This window comes from Ipomoea triloba, chromosome 6 (genome assembly GCF_003576645.1).
Source record: "Ipomoea triloba cultivar NCNSP0323 chromosome 6, ASM357664v1".
NCBI lineage: Eukaryota > Viridiplantae > Streptophyta > Magnoliopsida > Solanales > Convolvulaceae > Ipomoea > Ipomoea triloba.
In genome coordinates, this window is record NC_044921.1 from 8331389 (window position 1) to 8349998 (window position 18610).

The 18610-nt window shown below is 34.5% G+C and overlaps 3 protein-coding genes and 1 long non-coding RNA gene across 4 annotated transcripts; all 4 read right to left on the reverse strand.

Annotated features, from left to right (window-relative positions):
* Positions 1–397: 397 nt before the first annotated feature.
* LOC116023089 (lysine histidine transporter 1-like) lies at positions 398–2667 on the reverse strand. Its single transcript, XM_031264054.1, has 8 exons — positions 2471–2667; positions 2239–2396; positions 1756–2142; positions 1283–1676; positions 1080–1185; positions 880–971; positions 717–785; positions 398–635 (listed from the first exon to the last, which is right to left on the reverse strand). The coding sequence occupies exons 1-8, from the start codon at positions 2471–2473 to the stop codon at positions 537–539; spliced, it is 1308 nt and encodes a 435-aa protein (XP_031119914.1). The 5' UTR covers positions 2474–2667; the 3' UTR covers positions 398–536.
* Positions 2668–6539: 3872 nt separating this feature from the next.
* Positions 6540–7428, reverse strand: LOC116021584. The gene is made up of 2 exons (XR_004099028.1): positions 6822–7428; positions 6540–6723 (listed from the first exon to the last, which is right to left on the reverse strand). It is a non-coding gene; the product is annotated as an uncharacterized LOC116021584 (long non-coding RNA).
* Positions 7429–9474: 2046 nt separating this feature from the next.
* On the reverse strand, positions 9475–11691 carry LOC116022888 (glyceraldehyde-3-phosphate dehydrogenase, cytosolic). The gene is made up of 11 exons (XM_031263790.1): positions 11602–11691; positions 11423–11523; positions 11082–11197; positions 10902–11001; positions 10671–10817; positions 10538–10598; positions 10355–10452; positions 10149–10291; positions 9982–10065; positions 9820–9909; positions 9475–9695 (listed from the first exon to the last, which is right to left on the reverse strand). Exons 1-11 carry the CDS (start codon positions 11627–11629, stop codon positions 9653–9655), a joined length of 1011 nt encoding a protein of 336 aa, XP_031119650.1. The 5' UTR covers positions 11630–11691; the 3' UTR covers positions 9475–9652.
* A 3419-nt stretch (positions 11692–15110) lies between these two features.
* Positions 15111–18279, reverse strand: LOC116023247 (cytosolic Fe-S cluster assembly factor NBP35). Its single transcript, XM_031264237.1, has 4 exons — positions 18133–18279; positions 17454–17605; positions 17241–17342; positions 15111–16435 (listed from the first exon to the last, which is right to left on the reverse strand). Exons 2-4 carry the CDS (start codon positions 17500–17502, stop codon positions 15513–15515), a joined length of 1074 nt encoding a protein of 357 aa, XP_031120097.1. The 5' UTR covers positions 17503–17605; positions 18133–18279; the 3' UTR covers positions 15111–15512.
* Between the last annotated feature and the right edge of the window lie 331 nt (positions 18280–18610).

Below are 18610 nucleotides of genomic sequence, written 5' to 3' on the forward strand. Positions count from 1 at the left end.
TTTTTTTTTTTTTTTTTTTTTTTGTTACAATTTCTCTTAACACAATTGTAATTAAGTTTTTGTATGAAAAAAAAAATGGCATTTGGAAGCACGCTTAACGCTCAACAGCGTATGCCTTTCAAAGAGACAGTTGGTATGGCAATAACCTTTCATTTTTTATTTATTAATTAAATTAAAAATTGTAACTAAATTTATAACGGTTTTTTTTTTTTTTTGCGCATTTGATGGACTTATTTAAATTATAAATGATAATAAATAAAAGGAATAATAAAAGATAGTTGATGTGTAATGTCCGAGCCTAAAAAAAAAACTAAACTATTAAAATTGCTCTAACACCTATACCGCAAACAAGAAACAAGCAGATAAATATAAACTATTCATAGGAATATATATGGGATTAAAACACCAATACTGCATGCAATAGTCCTTAAATTGAGTGCGTAAACATTTAAAAACAAAACAGACAATGAAAATATAGTATGAAAACAATAGAAATTGAAGGTGTGTTGAGAGGTTGTTGTTGTGTGAGGTTGTATTTAGGAGAAGAATTTGTAGCTCTTGGCTTGTAATATAATTGCTCTTAGTGCTCCAATAGGGGCTAAAATCATCAAAGCTACTCCAAGTATAATGCACACCTGAAACAACAACTAACCATGTAAACAAACAAAAACAACCTTAACACATGATTTAATAAGCTAGGTAGCAGGCAGCCATACCCAGTTACAGCACCAAGAAAGACTAAATTTCTTCGGTTTGTAAACAGCAAGCCACATAATGCACGGGAGCTGCAAAACGTGACAGACATCATCATATCAGACTCGATCGATCTGCAATTTCATCTGTGCTTAGTACATAGAGTGAGTGTTGCTTAATGCTTACAAAGTATGTAGTTGGGGCGAAAGCGAATCCTCCAAAGAATCCAAGAAGCCCTCCAAAGAAAGGGATGCAAATGGCAATAAACATGGTGAGAGCTGCAATAGTATTTTATATGTACTTGTCATTCAAAATTGCAGAACATCATAGTATGTATCATCGTATTCGTATAGTATAGACTGAAATTAAAGGTTTGAATTCCTTACCCACATAAGTGATCCTAACGATGGAGCGTAGGTACCAAGTAGGTTTGAACATCAGTTTCTTAACAAGAACAGTCTCTATCATGTCAAAAACAGGCATGGCAAAGATCTGCAGAAAAGACAAATTAAAGCCAGCTTAGCTTAGAATCATTAGTCATGTGTTCCTAGCTAGGCAAAACATACACAAAATGAAATTACTACTTCACCTGATAGCTGCCAATGACATGAACAACTACAAACATGTTAGCCATGATTATGAGCCAAGTTGGTTTCTCGAGTGATAAGAGAATGTTGTCCTCCACCTTGTTCCCGAACATCCAGTAGCCTACGAGAGCCACTGGAAAATAACAAACAGCAACAACAATGTAAGCAACAATAACCCCCTTCCACATAGGCCCTTTCGAGGGCTTCTCAGGCGTAGAAGGAATCGTTGCCTGGATCTCCAGCACTACATTGTGTCCTGCATACGCAAACGCCACGTCCCCCAATGCACTGAAGAAGTTGAAAACCATGCCTGATCTGCTTGCATCTGTGGGCCCATAATCAACATCTGCTTGCACACCTTTGCTCACAGAAGCCACCCAAGCAATAATGGAGTAACTACATATATATATACATAGTCAGACACTCAGATGAGAGGATTTTTAATAAATTAATTAACTAATGTTTGTTTGGTTACCTTAATGACATTAAAGCTGCTGCCAAAGACACACCAGAAATGGAGTTGAAGTTGGGGAGATGGGAAAGCCCGAAATGGACAGAAGCAAAGATCATAATGAAGTAAGAGAGTTTGAAATCTTTGCAATTGTCTTTACACACCAAATCATGGACTTTCTTAAGCGATTTTCCGCCTGTGACCATATACACTATGTCCACCCCAACTTCCACAACCAGCTGCTGAGGCACCACAATCCACAGCCCGAGCTTCTGACCAAACGCGTGTTGCCCCAGCTCGTGATACCTGTCGAAACGCTTCCCGGGCACCATTTCGTGCATCTCAACCATTTGCCACAGAGTGTATAGTGTTATAATCCATGATATGATCAACACAGTCACTCCTGCACCCCTGAAAAATCAAACCCATCGATTAGCTAATCTAACTCTCATCATATCGGGACATTATTATAACTTAACCTCGAGCCAGACAAATTAAAAAAGATACCATCCAAGGTGTGCCATGGCATAAGGGAGACTAAGGACACCAGCTCCAACCATGGCAGTCACATTGTGGAAAGCAGAATACCACCATTTTGCATTCCTTGATGAAGTAATTGGAAGCCATTCATCAACATTCTTTTCCTTCTTTGATCTTTCATCAACCTGCGAGCACAAATAATATACATAGTAAACAAAATAATCCTCCTACACTGTTAACAAACATTAAACTGAAGTACCATGATTGGATTGGAGTTGTTGAGAGACAGGACTGCCTCCAAATCAACCTCCAGTCTCAGATAAATAATGAAGCAAACTTTGATACTAGGATGGATGCAATGAATCTCATCTCATATATGGATAATTATATTATTGATTCTGTGAATCAATGTTGGAATCTTTGTACATCAATAAGAAGATCCCTTTTTTGGCAACTTCTTTTTGCTGTTATGAATTATGATAATTGCTACAATGTTGGTATTATGATTAATATTTGCTATGATTTTGTTAATTGCTAATTTGGTATCATACTCAACAACAGCTGTTGTTAACAAATGTGATTGCTCAAAATATGGCCTAAATAATGGCCCATTTCAATTGGTAGCACCATATTTATTTTGCTTACTTTTTTTTTTTTTTTTTTGGGTTATGACTTATGAAAGGAAGACTTTTACTTTTTATTGGTTGGTTCCAAAAAGGAAAAAAAAAAAAAACTAAATATATATGTGAAGGATAAATTAATTTGTTTTTTTAATCTCTGTCTATCAATTCTCACCCTATCTCGATCAAAATGTCAAATGAGTTTTTTATTATTAGGATGAGGACCATCCGGAAAAAGAACACTCTAACTATGTTAAACAAGTAATCATCACTGTCTATGTACATCCATCTTATCCTCCATTAAAATCTAATCAATGAAGGTTTCGCCCAATTGACCAACTTCTTTGAGCCACTATCAACAACAAATCAATTGTCCCATCTTTAAAGGTGCGTAGCAAAAGAATAAGGTAAAAATCATGGGTTACACACTTACACCCAAAAAATCAACAATGCACCAAAAACCTTTTTCCCAAATTAAGTGCCCTTAATTGTAGCCCATGCAGATCTAAATGCACTTCTAAATACATTCGTTTTTTTGAATAATGAGATGTGATTTACTGATATTAGGATTTTATTAAACCCCTATGCACCAAATATACACCACTAATAATTGAAAAAAAAAAAAATCTATACCATCACTAAGGAGACTATAAAGCTGTCAGTTCTTGAAAAATAATACTCCCTCTATCCCATTTTACCTGCCCTATTTACTATTCATTGGTCAAACCAACTCATTTTTCATTGCTTATTTTCTTTAGTAATTTTTATTATTTTTAAATTTAATTTTTTGTGTTTAATAGTACTTTTAATGTAGTTTCTAAATATATAAATTTTATATATTAATGTTAAACTTAATATTATGAAAAATTGGATTAAAAATAACTTTAGTCAAGTCTCGTTAAACGAATCAGACATCCAAAATGGGACGGAGGTAGTAATAAATAATCTTTTTTTCCTTAAAATAATAAATCTATACCATCGGCTTAAAGACACTATAAAAACCCAATGGGGTAGCTCAAGTGGCAAATGAGCTCTTTTTGTGGGGAAGAATTTTGGGAGAACCCGGGTTCAATCCCCACAAGCGACGGTGCCTCTCGGAGCGACGTGGGTGAACCCGGACCGTTGAAAGACCCCGTGCATTTACCAAAAAAAAAAGACACTATAAAGCTGTCGTTTCTGGAAAAATAATAATAAATAATCAAAACGTATAATCTTTTTGAATATTTTTTTCTTTCCTTTTATTTTTTAATGCATTTTATTGGCCAAAGTGTAGACTAATTGTCTAACCATTTTATGGTTTGTATGTGTGGTGAATAGATGTGTATTGTGTTCTTCTAGCTAAAATGAAGGTTCACATGCTGCACATGCACTTTGATTAAAATTATTTCCCAAATAACCATTGTTGGTTCACTACTTACAAAAAAAGTCACCTCCTCTGTCTGAGTATATATATAAAATGTTGAACCTAAAAGGTACTGCTTAGAAGTTATCGCATCATAGCAAGGCAAAAGGAACATAAGAAGTTTTACGATTCACCCAAGTATTTATTATATTGCCGTTGCCCCATATTACTAAAAAGGAGCTAGACGATTCATGTGTCAAAAATTGGGCTACCAACTCTATCTGTATGTGAAATGTTGTTTATTTTAATGATCAAATGCATTAATTTTTTCTGCAAAACCTCACTTACCAAACAAGTTTAATATCTGTGCCAAAAATTGGGCAGCCAACTGCCAACGCCAACTCTATCTGTATGAGAAATGCTGTTTATTTAATGGTTTGAAAATCACTAAAATGATCAAATGCATTAATTTTTTTTGCAAAATCTCACTTATCAAATAAGTTCAAAATGCAATCTTGTTGAGCCTAGGTGTGGGGACACGTAGGTGGACCTTTTGTCACAACTCACAAGAATACAAAATGCAAAATCCCACAATGGAACAAATTATACTATTTTGTTGGAGAATCCTATGGCATTTTGGCAGTTACAGAGTACAGTAGCTTTCAAAGGATCAAAGTTAATTTTTACATTAAATGGGCAGAGTATATGACCCTACTCAAATCCATGCACTCCAAGCAATGCAGTTCTTTAGCTCTAAACTCTGAAGTTTGATTTGGTATATCTAAAAATATAATAAATGTGAATGAAGGTTATACTCTTTATTTATGTCCGTTTTTTCCGTTAATTTTTTTTGTACATTATGCTATAAAAGTTGTCCTTTACAATATATTAGACAAATATAACCCTACCGTTATAACTTCCGTTATCTTTTCTACTATTGTTACCATGCACATGCATCCACTATATATTTTCTTATTTTGTTCAATAATAATAGTATATAGACATTATGTATTGGAGTTATATGTTAGTTATTTTCTAAAATATAAATATAAAATTTATAAATATATTTTACATTATTATTATTATTTACAATTATTTAAATATCTAAAATCTAAATAAATTTAAAATTTTAATATAAAATATTAATATTGGGCACCTATTTTTTGCGCATCGAGCATAAGAAAAACTACTATACTAATACATGGCAGGTTAATTGTAGATGATGATGGTGTAAGATTTTCCCTAATAATATATATATTATATATTATATATTAGAGCCTTAATTAAGTGGTGCAAATTGACTAGACTTATTAAGTGGTTTGGTTGTACTAAATAACTAGTAGTAGTTATTCAACCAGACTCTGTGCCTATATAAACCTGTATTGATGGGATACAACCAGACTCTGTGCCTATATAAACCTGTATTGATGGGATACAACCAGACTCTGTGCCTATATAAACCTGTATTGATGGGATACAGGATAAGCATTGTATAGCACATACAGTTCCCGGTATTCATATTGCTCAGTAGACACCGGTACAGACAAATATGGCTGACGGTCTACGTTCAAGAGGCATTACATCAACTGTGGCTGGAGATCAACATTGATTCCGCTTCCGCTATTACGAGGTCAGGTTTCTCGTAAACCATTCTATATAGTTAGATTATTTATATCTAACATTTGGTATCAAAGCCTTTATAATCTTTGTCCGGTTGATTGTTTTGCCTAAAACAATATTAAGATTAATATACATTAAGTTTAGTATATGTTTCGGTTTTCAATTACATTCATCCTAATTCATCAAAATATGCATATAAAATATATCTTTTGATATAATTAAGCAAAATTATGTATGGTTTCTCGTAAACCATTCTATATAGTTAGATTATTTATATCTAACATTTGGTATCAAAGCCTTTATAATCTTTGTCCGGTTGATTGTTTTGCCTAAAACAATATTAAGATTAATATACATTAAGTTTAGTATATGTTTCGGTTTTCAATTACATTCATCCTAATTCATCAAAATATGCATATAAAATATATCTTTTGATATAATTAAGCAAAATTATGTATATTTTTGAATGGATTATTTGTAATTGGTTTAAGTAAGGTTTTCAAAATTAATTTAATAGTCTACGGCGTAGGGTTTTAAATATTTTTTTTAAATGCAAAACGTTGCCGTTTTTAATATAAAAATTAATAATAATTATACGATGTCGGTTCTCCTTAGAACCGATGTCGTATAGAATATTTTTATTTATTTATTTTTTTAAATATACCTTATGGTGTCAATTTTTAAGTAAAATCGATGCCGTAGACTATAATTTAAAATATATATATATAGAAAAAATGGTCAATAAGTCCTCAAACATTACCCAAAAATGAAGATTCAAAAAATTCAATTAAACACACCAACTTGTAGTTTTGGGTCATTTAAACCCATATGACCGGCCGGTCATAATTTTTCCGACCAAGATTCCGGCAGTCGGCGGCTGAAATTTCATCCCCAACCAACGGCTGGTCGTCTTCTCCACCGCACTGTTGCCTGGGATAATAGCAGAGAAGAGAAGATGAGTTATGGCAAAACATGAAGAAATTTTGGAACTGAATTGTGGGGTTTAATTTAATTTAATTTGAACTTACTGAGCTGCGAACCACCAATCCACCATTGATGGGATTGCATTGTGTGGCAAAGATCCAAGGAAACTTCCATGCCGGAATTTCTGCACCCAATTACCAGAACACGTTTCCCTTCATAATCCTCTCCCAATTTATACTCACAAGCATGCATGACAGGGCCACCGAAAACCCTTATCGCCTCAAATTCCGGCGCAAATTTCTCGGCGTTTTCGCCGCTCGCCGCCACCAGCCACCGGCAGATGTACTCACTCACAAAACAATCACCCGGCACCGTCTTGATTCGCCAAAACCCGCAGCTTTCATCGTACTTAGCGGACTGCACTGTCTCGTTGAATCTTGGGCTGATCTGAAACCGCACTCGAGGTACTGGATAAACTTGTATTTTGTAGGGTACTCTTGGAAGTCTTTTGGGAATGGGAAATATGGAAGCTCACAAAACTGTCTGGGAAGATGAAGTTTCAGGCGATTATAAGTCTGATTTTGCCATAAAGAAGCAATACAGTTTGTGCGCTCCAGGATTAAAGAAGCAAAACTGTCTGGGAACAGTGTCGTCGTCTTCTCCAGAGAAGATGACCGACCGTTGGTGGAGATGAAATTCCGACTGTCGGCCGCCGGAATCTTGGTGGGAAAAATTATGTCTGGTTGTTCACCTGAAACAAACCAGTCATATGGGTTTAAATGACCTAAAATGATAAGTTTGTGTGTTTAATTGAACTTTTTGAATTTTCGAGGGCTTAATTGGACTTTTAGGTAATGTTTGAGGGCTTATTTGACCCTTTTCCCTCTATATATATATATATATATATACATAAAATATACGATGTCGGTTCTCTTTTATTTAAAATTTTTTTAGGTTTTCTATGAAATAGAAAACCGACGTTGTTTAGGCTTAAATGTGCTTTCTGTAGTAGCGGGCCATACCGTGGAAAAATAAAAAAAGAGCTTCCGCCTTCCATCATAAAAAATACTTTGATCGCAGATTTGAGAGAGACAGTTGAGCAAAATCGGCTACATGATCTTCTTCTCCCGAATTCCAATTACGAAAATTTTGACCAAAATACGAATACTTTAGAAATTGGTGATATTTTAGAAATTGAAGTGTTTTCATCTATTCTAATAAACAAAATAGGTAAAAAAAAAAAAAAAAAGTCCCCCTGATGGTCATACAAATTAATCAGTGAATTGGAACAACTATCATTTCAATACAGTTCAAAAAGGGCGGTAGGTAAATATCTTCTTTTTGATCCTCCAGAGACTCATACTACTACTAAAGCTACAGATAAAGAAACGAAGACTAATACTAGCAAAGAGACTGATACTGTGAGTGTGGTTCAATATTTGTAGATCTATTATATGTTTTTAACTAATTTATTGAAAGTTTATTTCTTTTAGTTTTATTATATCTTATTCTTTATCATTTTAAATTGATAGAACTCGAGATGATGTATCATTATTAAATATGTGAATTTCAATTAATTTAATAACATTATATTCAAATTTGAGACATTTACCCGATAACAATATTTTTTTTCAAACTCCGCAAATGTAAGTTGGTTCAATTAATTCATCCTTATGTTAATTTTTCTTCAGTTATGTTATTAACATAAATTAATTTATTTTGGGCTCAATATTTAAATAATAACCTATTATTTTAGATTTGTAAATTTTTATAATTTATGGTATTTTATAAAATTTGTTTATAGCATTGGTAGAAAACCAAGTAGGGAGAACTTTATATGGAATTAAACAAATTGACATGCAACAATTTTTTTAAGGGAACTTTTGACATACAACAATGATTCAATATGTGTATACGTATTATAGTTATTATTTTCTCTTTTTACCAAAAATTATTTCAGTTAAAGTAATGTGTGTGTATATATTCAAATCAAATTATTATTTTAATTTTAACAATTTTTAATTAAAATTCAAAAAATAAAACAAATGAAACTAAAAATAGAATATATATATATATATATATATATATATATATATATATATATATATATATATATATATATATAAATTCTATTGCCATTAAATTATCATATTATTATTTAATGATTTTAAAAAAAGGTATATAACTGAACCAAACGAAATTATTTAAATTTTATTATTTTTTGAATTGAAATTCAAATCAAATCTAATAAAAATTACAAAACATCTATAATATTAAAATATTAAATTAAATAAAAGATTTAAATTCTATATAAAAATGTTAATTTTAATTCATTTAATCGACTTAAAATAATAACATGTTAATTTCAATTATATATAAAATATTAAATTAAATAGAAGATTTAAATTCTAATAGAATTTAATTATGTAAGTCCACGTTAATTTTAATTATATATTGCAATAGTAGTATAGTAAAAAATCAATCTACAATATTTTAAATAACACCTACATTGATATTTTTATTTTAATGTATTAAATTAACATACAATTATATTAGATCACTATATTATATTCATTATATTAATATATACAATTCTATCACTATATTTATTTATTCATGATATAATAAATATTTTAACTAATCATTATTATAAATTAAATTAATATATATATAGATAGTTGGGGAGGTTGCATATATGAATGGGAAGCAACAAATTAAGATCCGAAACATACATGATCAGTAAGAAAGACGCCAAGATTCAGCAATCAAATAACATTATTGAAGTGAAAAAACAATAAAATCCGTAATACAATACTAAACTCAGGTGGTTTCACCGTGTCTGAAACCCACCTCTGTCTCTTATTTATTTATTGGCCCTATCCTACTCACTCAACTCAAGCTAATCTGAGATGATGATATATAGTCAGTCTCTAGCTCAGGCAGATGCCATATGGCGAATCAAATCAACAACGCGGTTACTGCACAACAAATCAAAATAAATCCAAGTTAAACAAACGAACCATTAATTTAAAAAAAAAAAAAAAAAAAAAANTTAAAAAAAAAAAAAAAAAAAAAAACCATTCAGCAGTCCAAATCACTCACCTGTATCCCCATTCGTTGTCATACCAAGAGACAAACTTGACAAAGTTTCCATTCAAAGCAATACCAGCCTTGGCGTCGAAAATGCTTGATCTGACCAAAACCAAGGTTATTCAGAACAGGGGATTAAGAGCACAAATGTATATAACAATGTATGTTTTGTACCTGCTGTCCCCCACGAAATCAGTTGACACTACATCATCCTCAGTGTAGCCAAGAATGCCCTTCATACTACCCTCCGATTCCTCCCTTAATTTGAAAAGGGAACCGGTTATCCATAAATTAGAAAGCAAAAAAGAATACATACATGATGCACCACTTAGCTAGCTTACTTGATAGCCTTTTTAATATCATCATAGGAGGCAGCTTTCTCAATCCTTGCAGTAAGGTCAACAACTGAGACATCAGCCGTTGGAACACGGAAAGCCATGCCAGTCAGCTTTCCATTTAGTGCAGGCAAAACTTTGCCAACAGCCTACACAATAATTAATTATCATGGGGTCCGGTCAAAACAATAAATGACCGAGATATATAATACCTTAGCTGCACCAGTGCTGCTAGGAATGATGTTAAATGAAGCAGCTCTTCCACCTCTCCAGTCCTTCATTGATGGTCCATCAACAGTCTTTTGGGTTGCTGAATTGTTCGCATTCAATTATTAGTATTATTTTATATATTTATTACAAAATAAGAATGAAAAGAAAATAACAAATCTACTTACCAGTCATAGCATGGACAGTGGTCATAAGACCCTCAACAATACCAAACTTATCATTAATAACCTGCAGATAAAAGTAAGTCAGTCTTCGAATGAAAAAGAACTGAACAAAGTAGAGTTGAGAGTAGAAAGCAACCTTTGCCAAGGGAGCAAGACAGTTAGTGGTGCAACTAGCATTTGAAACAATATCAATGTCTTTCTTGTAGTCCTTATGGTTGACGCCCATAACAAACATGGGAGCATCCTTACTGGGGGCAGAAATCACAACCTTCTTTGCACCTCCCTAGTGATAAGAAAATATGAACATAAGAGAGATAAATTCAAACATAATACCAAATAGATGGATGAGAAGGGAAGGGAAGATTACCTTCATGTGGGCAGCAGCTTTATCCTGATCAGTGAACACTCCAGTAGATTCAACAACATACTCTGCTCCAGCCTCACCCCATGGAATCTCCTCTGGATTCCTATCATATCATCAAAAAGAATTGCAATAAATAAATAAATGTAAGAAGAGACAAAAGGGGGATTTGGTTTAGTAATGTACCTCATGCCATAAACTGCAACAGGGTGGTCACCAAAGAGAAGAGTTTTAGAATCTTTTACTTTGAGTTCATTCTTTTTCCATTGCCCATGAACGGTATCATACTTAAACATGTAGGTCTGCACGCACATACAACAACGAAACGAAACTGATTATTCAAATCAAAATTCAATATAATGTAATGTAATTATTCACGATCGAGGAGATGAAATTAAAGTATGTATATCTACCAAACAATCGAATTCCAACAAAACACATCTATAATTATTATTGATGCATGCATGCATGCAGCGAATTGAATTCAGATAAAAACAAACAAAACAGTTTGCGTGTGTGTTTTTTACCATGTAGTCGGTGGTGATGAAGGGATCATTGACGGCGACGAGCTCAACATCGTCACTGAGGAGTGCGACCCTCGCCACCAAGCGGCCGATCCTTCCAAAGCCTGTACATAATCATTCATCATCTTCAAAACAACAGATAGATAAAAAACAAAACACAAAAATTAAAGCAGTAGAAATACCGTTGATTCCGATCTTGATCTTGGCCATGATGATGAATTCTCGCGATTCGAATCGAATAGAGTGAAGTGAGAGTCTGTGACAAATATAGAGTAATAGTAGTAGTTGTTGGAGAAGAAAAGAGAAGGGTTGGGTATAAAAAGGGAGAGGCAGGTGGTGGGTCTTGGAGAGATACCTCCGAAAAGTGCGGTCAGTTGCGTCGATGAGCTTAAAAGCAGCGGGACCACAACTTCTACTCTTAACTCTATCAATGAATCAATGCAAGAAATGGTCAAATACAATTAAATTATCCAACTAAAGTTATATAATATAACTAGTAAATTACCAGAGGTACCAATTAATTTTTTATATTATTATATATTTAAATAATAAAATTAAAGGTAAAGTTATAAATAATTATAATATTTGAGAGTTTCGCACTATAAATCAGAGGAAATTATCACGGCCATGAGGGCGCAATTCGCTTGTTTTCCTTGCCAAGTGCTCAATTTTACATGTAGATCAATTCAAAACACTTCCAAAGCACTCCTACACATAAACACATCATAAACACCCAATTTCCAACCATTCCCCACTCTTTTGGAGGTAAAATAAACAAACCTCACTCAAAAACATCCCAAATAACACGAACAGTAAAGCTTCTAACTCTAACTCGAACTAAAACGTATAAAATAAATACAATAAAATAAAATGCAATAAAGTAAAGGATAACATGAGGTGCCTCCCATGAAGCGCTAAGTTTAATGTCGCTAGCTCGACTCAACCTCTCAAGATCAACCATCATTGGATTGGATACCATGAGGGGACATGGACTTATGAGCCGGATGCTAAAGTCGGCTGAGGGGTGTTGTAGGGTTGGGCAACGCGGATACATGGACAGGTCGTGGACCTGGTGTGGGCAGATTGGTAGGGACGAAGCAATTCGTGGACATGCATTGTGAAACGTTTGATGTTGTGTGGTGCGTGTTGCGTGTTGCTGGCCAGTGGCAATTGCTGGTTAGTGGAGCATTGGACAAGGCACACGGGTTTAGTGTGACTTTGAAAGGGCGCTGTTGTGTTGGGGCAGCGTGGATACCAAGAGGAGACATGGGCCTGGTATGGGCCAGATGCAAGAGGTTAGCTGAACGAGACAGTTAGCATGAGTCGTGGCTAGTTGATAGCGTAAATGTAAACGGGGGTACCCATTTGTTACGCTGTATTGATTGTGTATGTAGTGTATGGAGTGTGTATGCATGAGCATGGGAGGAAAAGGAGGGAAAGCTATGACTTTCTCATTGGAGAAGAAGAGCCAGGAATCCAGTAGTGAACAAGAGAGTGAGAGCTGAGTGATTAAGGGATCATTGGATCCCGAGAAGTAAGGGATGAAAGGATGCCATTACAAAGATGGGTCAGGTCCTTTATATAGGAATAGGACTTGACCTTTCAGGAATATAATATTCCCCACAGGGCACTTGACACTTAACAATTTATAAGGGACACTTGACCTTTGAGGATACAACAATACATCAACTATACAGTTTGGACTCGTGCAGTAGTCCTTGGGGTATTTACCCATCACTAGTATAACAAGTCGACAACTGAGGTTGAATGGCTTGGGACTAAGCGGTTCAAATGAGAACCACCCTTAATGTGAGAACGTGAGCACTAATCTTGTGCATTCGTTTTATTTTATTTGGATGACCCATATTTGATTTCTTAGCATGACGTGGATTGATTTTTTTTGTTAAATTGGGGGTAGTAGTGTCTTTTTTTGTTTTTGTTTTTTAAGTGCCGCATGAGTAATCCTTGGCCAAATTTGTTTCCTATTTTCTTGGATCATCACCGTTGAGATTTCTTCATCATCGATCAAGTGTTCGTCAATGAAAAACGAATAATATTTTTTTTCTCTCGTTCTTTTGAGTTTAACATTGTCTATATTTGGATGTTGATAATATGTACACATGTTTGGGTAGTATGATTGTGTATTTGAGTGTACTGTTTGTGCAACCTAGTGTTTTGAATTGTGCATTGTAGACTGGTGAGATACGCATTGGTGCACTTAGCGCGGTGCATCGTAGGACATTGGGATGTCCATCGCAGAATATTTTTGGCAGTGTTTGAATTAGGGATGACAATGGGTCGGGGAGAGCTACATGCATCACCCGACCCACCTTACATTTTCTCCACCCACCCCCAACCCACATTGGGTGGACTTTTTCAAAACCTACCCTTATCCCACCGGGTGCGTGTGCCAACCATGGGTACCCACCACTTATCAACTTATTTTTTTCAAAAAATAATATTTAAATTACTTACACATAATAAAATAATAAAATTCTTTATTTATACTAAAACATAAAATAATAGAAATATTTCAATATTTTTTTTTGAATACTACTAACTCTATTACAATGCAGTATCTGTTCATAACTACTTTCTCAACCTATTGAAGCACATGAATCAATATTGTCTCCACTGAGGCTCGAACCCACCACCTCCCGTATAAAGGGAAGGGTTTGATGCCATAATAGAAATATTCCAATATAATAACTAAATTTTAAATTTTTAAAATAAACTTAGTAGTTTAGATATAGAATTTAGTAGAAAGTTACCCAAAATTATATATGTGTGTGTGTATGTGTGTGTGTTTTGTACATAGAATCTGAAACTAACATGACCCATCACGGGTTTACTTTTGAAAGATCCACCCGACCCACCACCCACTATCACCCAAAAAATCCCGATCCATGCGAGGTGGATTCAGATGGATATCTGCGGAGCGGATTGAATTGCTAACCCTAGTTTGAATGCACAACTAGAGTTATCAATGCACGACATTCAGTGTAGGAATACACAGCTTCCTTCTAATAAGACTGGTTTACCCCTAACCATATATTTTCTAATATTTTGAAGAAATTTGCTTAATTCTCCTAATTAATCTCATCATATCTGTCTTTTTAATGTACCAAAATGATTCTCATATTTTTATGCGGGGGAATGTTCTCATATATATATATATATATATATATATATATATAAACTAAATCAAGTTGTTTTTCAACGGTTTTGATTTTTTTTTTTGTTTTTTATTTGTTATTCTATCTTTTAAATTTTTATATTAAAAATGAATTTATTTTTACAATTTTTAATTTTATTAATTGTTGGTATATATATATTATTCAAAATTTGATTCTGAATTCTTTATTTTGTTATTTAAATTTATTTTTATTTAAAATCAAAATTTAAAATTATTATTATAATTATAGATAAGTGAATAAAAATAATGGATAATATGTGTAGAAGATAGCCTACAGAAAAGGAAAAGAAAAGGGAGAATAATTGGAAAGAAAATTGGAGAAGAGACTATGGTGATACGAAATAACGGAGAAAATGAGAGGATAAGGTAAGAAGGATTGGTGATGTCCTAAGACAGCCTTTGTCTCGGATGAAAACAAAGCCACTCTCTGAGACAACCCCATCTCAGTTTTCTTGGAGGTGGCGTAGTGGTTGGCAAGAAAGAAAGAAAATAAAATTCTGCAATTTTTTTTTAACAAACAAATTATACATAAAATAACACAGGATAACTCATCATCCATAAACGTCTTAGACCAGCTTTTTAATCCCTAGAAAACATCCTTTCTCTATCTGTGAGAAGATGATAGAGATCATTTCTCCAACCAATCACAAAAACCAGAACACTAGGCACTTAGTAAGGTTTTCAGTTTTCACAAATTTTTTTTAGTAACTTCTGAACATTTCATAATGTCTTATATGTACTAACTTTTACACTTCCTAAGTTCCTATGATAACTAGTACTACGTAGTAATTTAGAAAAATGCAAACAAAAAGCATAGTGACAGACGAGAAACCATGACACAAGAGGCAAGGAAAAAGCGAGTGCAGAATACCGGCAAGTGGGTGAAGAGCCAGAGACCTATGCTCCATCCTCTGTTCTTGATATCATTCTCTGTGCCAACTTCTCTACAATCATCTTAAGTGCAGGGGCGCTTGCCCGGCACGTGTTATCTGTAAAGCAAGACCTCCCTTCTTCCGCTGCTTTACAGAGCTGAGGGTCTATTGGGACTGCACCGAGGAATGGTACACTCGTCTCGTTGCACATTTTAGCTGCCCCTCCGCCACTTGTGTCGAACACTTCACTATAGGCAAATAAATTTAGCAATTCCGGTGCCTTCTCTCTCATATATGCTATGGCCCAGTCTGTAATTTCTACCTGCTCGCCATTCTCTGTAGGTTTCATGAATTTAAACTGTGATAATGGTTGGCAGAGACCACTCATATTCTCGACAACACCAAGAACCTGCAGCCCAACTTTCTTGCAAAAGCTTATTTCTTTCCTTACGTCAATCAGAGATACTTGTTGTGGGGTGGTGACAATAACAGCACCATCTATTCCAGTTGATTGGAGGAACTGGACAATTGAAATATGCTCGTCTGAGGTCCCGGGTGGAGCATCAACCACTAGAAAGTCAAGCTCCCCCCAGTAGACATCCTTAAGGAACTGCTTAATTAAACCATTCTTGCGAGGGCCCCTCCATATGACAGCCTCATCTGGGTTAGGGAGCATGAATCCAATTGACATGACACCGAGATTAGACTCAACATAAACTGGAGACCATCCTAGGTTACTCTGGTGAATCTCTTGCCCTTCTAGACCAAGCATCTTCGGAATGCTTGGACCACAGATATCGATATCAAGGAGACCAACCTGGAAATCCATGGCAGCTAGTGCAAATGCAAGCTGAGCTGAGAATGTACTCTTACCAACTCCTCCCTTTCCAGATAGAACCAGTATCTTGTGCTTCACTGTTGCCATTCTTTCTACAATAGCAACCAAATCTGCAAGGAATGAATAAAAATCAGAAAAGTTATATAGTGAAATAAGCATAAAGTTCCAACTAAGAGATGATTCTCAACTTTTACAGAAATCCATATCCAGATAAAAAAAAAATTATATACTCGCCCAAATATACAATTGTGAATCTGGACATAAAAAAAATGTCCCAAACTTTTTAAATGTAAGCAACCTAAGATGGTATTATGTAAAAGCATAAACATATAGTCACCAGCGACTCTCAGAATAATTGCAAAAGGAAGGCCTTTTCCCCCATTTCATTTGGAAAAGAAAGGCCCAGCTAGTAGGCCTTTTGTTCCTTAATTAGACAAGTGAAATGCAAGAAACTAATTATTAGAACTCTAAAATCCTACTTAGTAGTGACTGGCCAGTAACTAGTTGTAGTTGGGGAGTTCTTTGGCCACAAATACATGAAAGGGACAAGGACAGCGCAAAACACAAATATAAAAAAATACTCCTGGTGGGGATAATGTAGTGCACAGTTCATTCACAGCATATACATGAAATGGTAAAAGATTATACAAAAGACACGGACTTGGGATGTTTGAGGACAGCATTTATTGAAACATCAAAATACCACTAAGTATTGAAAGGCTAACAGATTCTTGCAATGGGCAATTCTGTCATCGAGCATTACATGAAATGGTCAAAGATTATGCAAAAGACTTGAACTTTAAGAAGCATGTGGACAGAACACATCACGATTTTGACACCCCCTACAATGACAAGTAAAAACCTAAAAAACTTCAAAAAGTTGCAAATTTCAACCAAGTAGTACCAGAAACGAACCTGGGTCAGGGCCTTTAGGAGCAGTTGCACAAATCTGCTGATTGGGGCAACCTTCGCATGCATCAGATTTACCTGCAGCTTCTGATTGTGGACCCGGACAATCTGAAAAGGGAAATCAAAAAGTGAAACACAATTACACACCAAAAACTTAAAGAATCTGTAATGGTCAAAACTCTAGCCACTGGCATTTTAAGCACAGAATAATTTGCTTACGTTCAGGGGCATTCTCAGGAATTTCATTGTATCCTCCTCCGTTCTCCATATTGTTCTCCTTAGCTTTAGGGTCCAAGTACAAAGTTTTGTCCTTCACTTCTTATTTGTGGAACAAAGCAAGACGAATATGAAACTACTTGTTCTTGTATTACCTGGCAATTCCAGTATATCATATATAAAATTGTACATAATTAAAAGTTTAAAACATCAAATAAATTTAAAACAATTAAAGAGTTAAAATATCAAATTTAATCAGTTCACCAACAAAAGCATAATACAATTACAAATCATAATTTATTCCATTAATACATAGAAAATCCATACAATCCAATTCTTCAAAACAATGGCCTTGAAATATCTTATATCTCCAAACCTTCAAGTAATTAAGTAAACAAGTCTTATAATTGTTCCATAAGGTTAAAGTGTTAATTAAATTGATTAACATCTGACAGCATAGCTATGAAAAACACTTACATATACATCATAAGTCACAAAAACATTCCTAAGCAACCACAGAATACGAAGGGAAATTAAATAGTTACAGCAACCACAACTGAAAACTAAATATTTACAGAAAATATTCCTATTATGGATTAGGAAACAAGGGAATAACAATAAGAAGATTGGGATTCACTGAAGAAAATAAACCAGAGAAGGAATGGATAGATGGTGGACTTACTCCGGCAGTCTGACGCGTGACGTCCTGAGTCCGTCGCCGGTGAGGAGCGTGAAGCCGACGTCGCCGCAGGTGCTGGCTTCCGGCTGCTTGATTGCGTGAAGGGGCGAAGGGGAAAGGCGGCGGGGGGCTGGGGCGAAAAACTGATGGGGGTGGGGCGAGGGTACAGGAGAGAGAATTTATAGGTAAGTAGGAAGAAAATAAAATAAGAATTATATAAGGAATAGATTTTAAAAAATAGAAATGGAATGTGTTTAAAATATATAAATACATGTTTTTTTTTTTAAAAAAAAAAGAAGATATAAATATATTTATACAAAAAAATTATTCTTATTTTATTTTTAAAAGGTTGAATTTTCAATCTGCCCCTCACGCCCTATCCTAACAAAGTATCTGGGAGGATGGAAATCATGGTAACACATAAAGGCTAGACGTTTGCTAACTATGCATAAGGAGCCCCTACTTTGAGAGGTTGTCCACA

Bases quoted from the DNA above. Each gene is read 5' to 3' on its own strand.
- LOC116023089 (XM_031264054.1), bottom strand. The intron at 2,143-2,238 runs GTATCTTTTTTA...TTGATTTTTCAG, and splicing joins GCCATGGCACACCTTGGATG to GGGTGCAGGAGTGACTGTGT. The intron at 972-1,079 runs GTAAGGAATTCA...ATACTATTGCAG, and splicing joins CGTTAGGATCACTTATGTGG to CTCTCACCATGTTTATTGCC.
- LOC116022888 (XM_031263790.1), bottom strand. From the start codon at position 11,629: ATGGCCAAGATCAAGATCGGAATCAACG. The intron at 10,599-10,670 runs GTTGCTTTCTAC...TTTTATCTGCAG, and splicing joins GTCTTGCTCCCTTGGCAAAG to GTTATTAATGATAAGTTTGG. The intron at 9,910-9,981 runs GTACAAAACATA...GGTTTTGGTCAG, and splicing joins GATTTCGTGGGGGACAGCAG to ATCAAGCATTTTCGACGCCA.
- LOC116023247 (XM_031264237.1), bottom strand. From the start codon at position 17,502: ATGGAGAACGGAGGAGGATACAATGAAATTCCTGAGAATGCCCCTGAA. The intron at 17,343-17,453 runs GTAAGCAAATTA...TTCCCTTTTCAG, and splicing joins TCCTGAGAATGCCCCTGAAC to ATTGTCCGGGTCCACAATCA. The intron at 16,436-17,240 runs GTTCGTTTCTGG...CATTCCTTGCAG, and splicing joins TCCTAAAGGCCCTGACCCAG to ATTTGGTTGCTATTGTAGAA.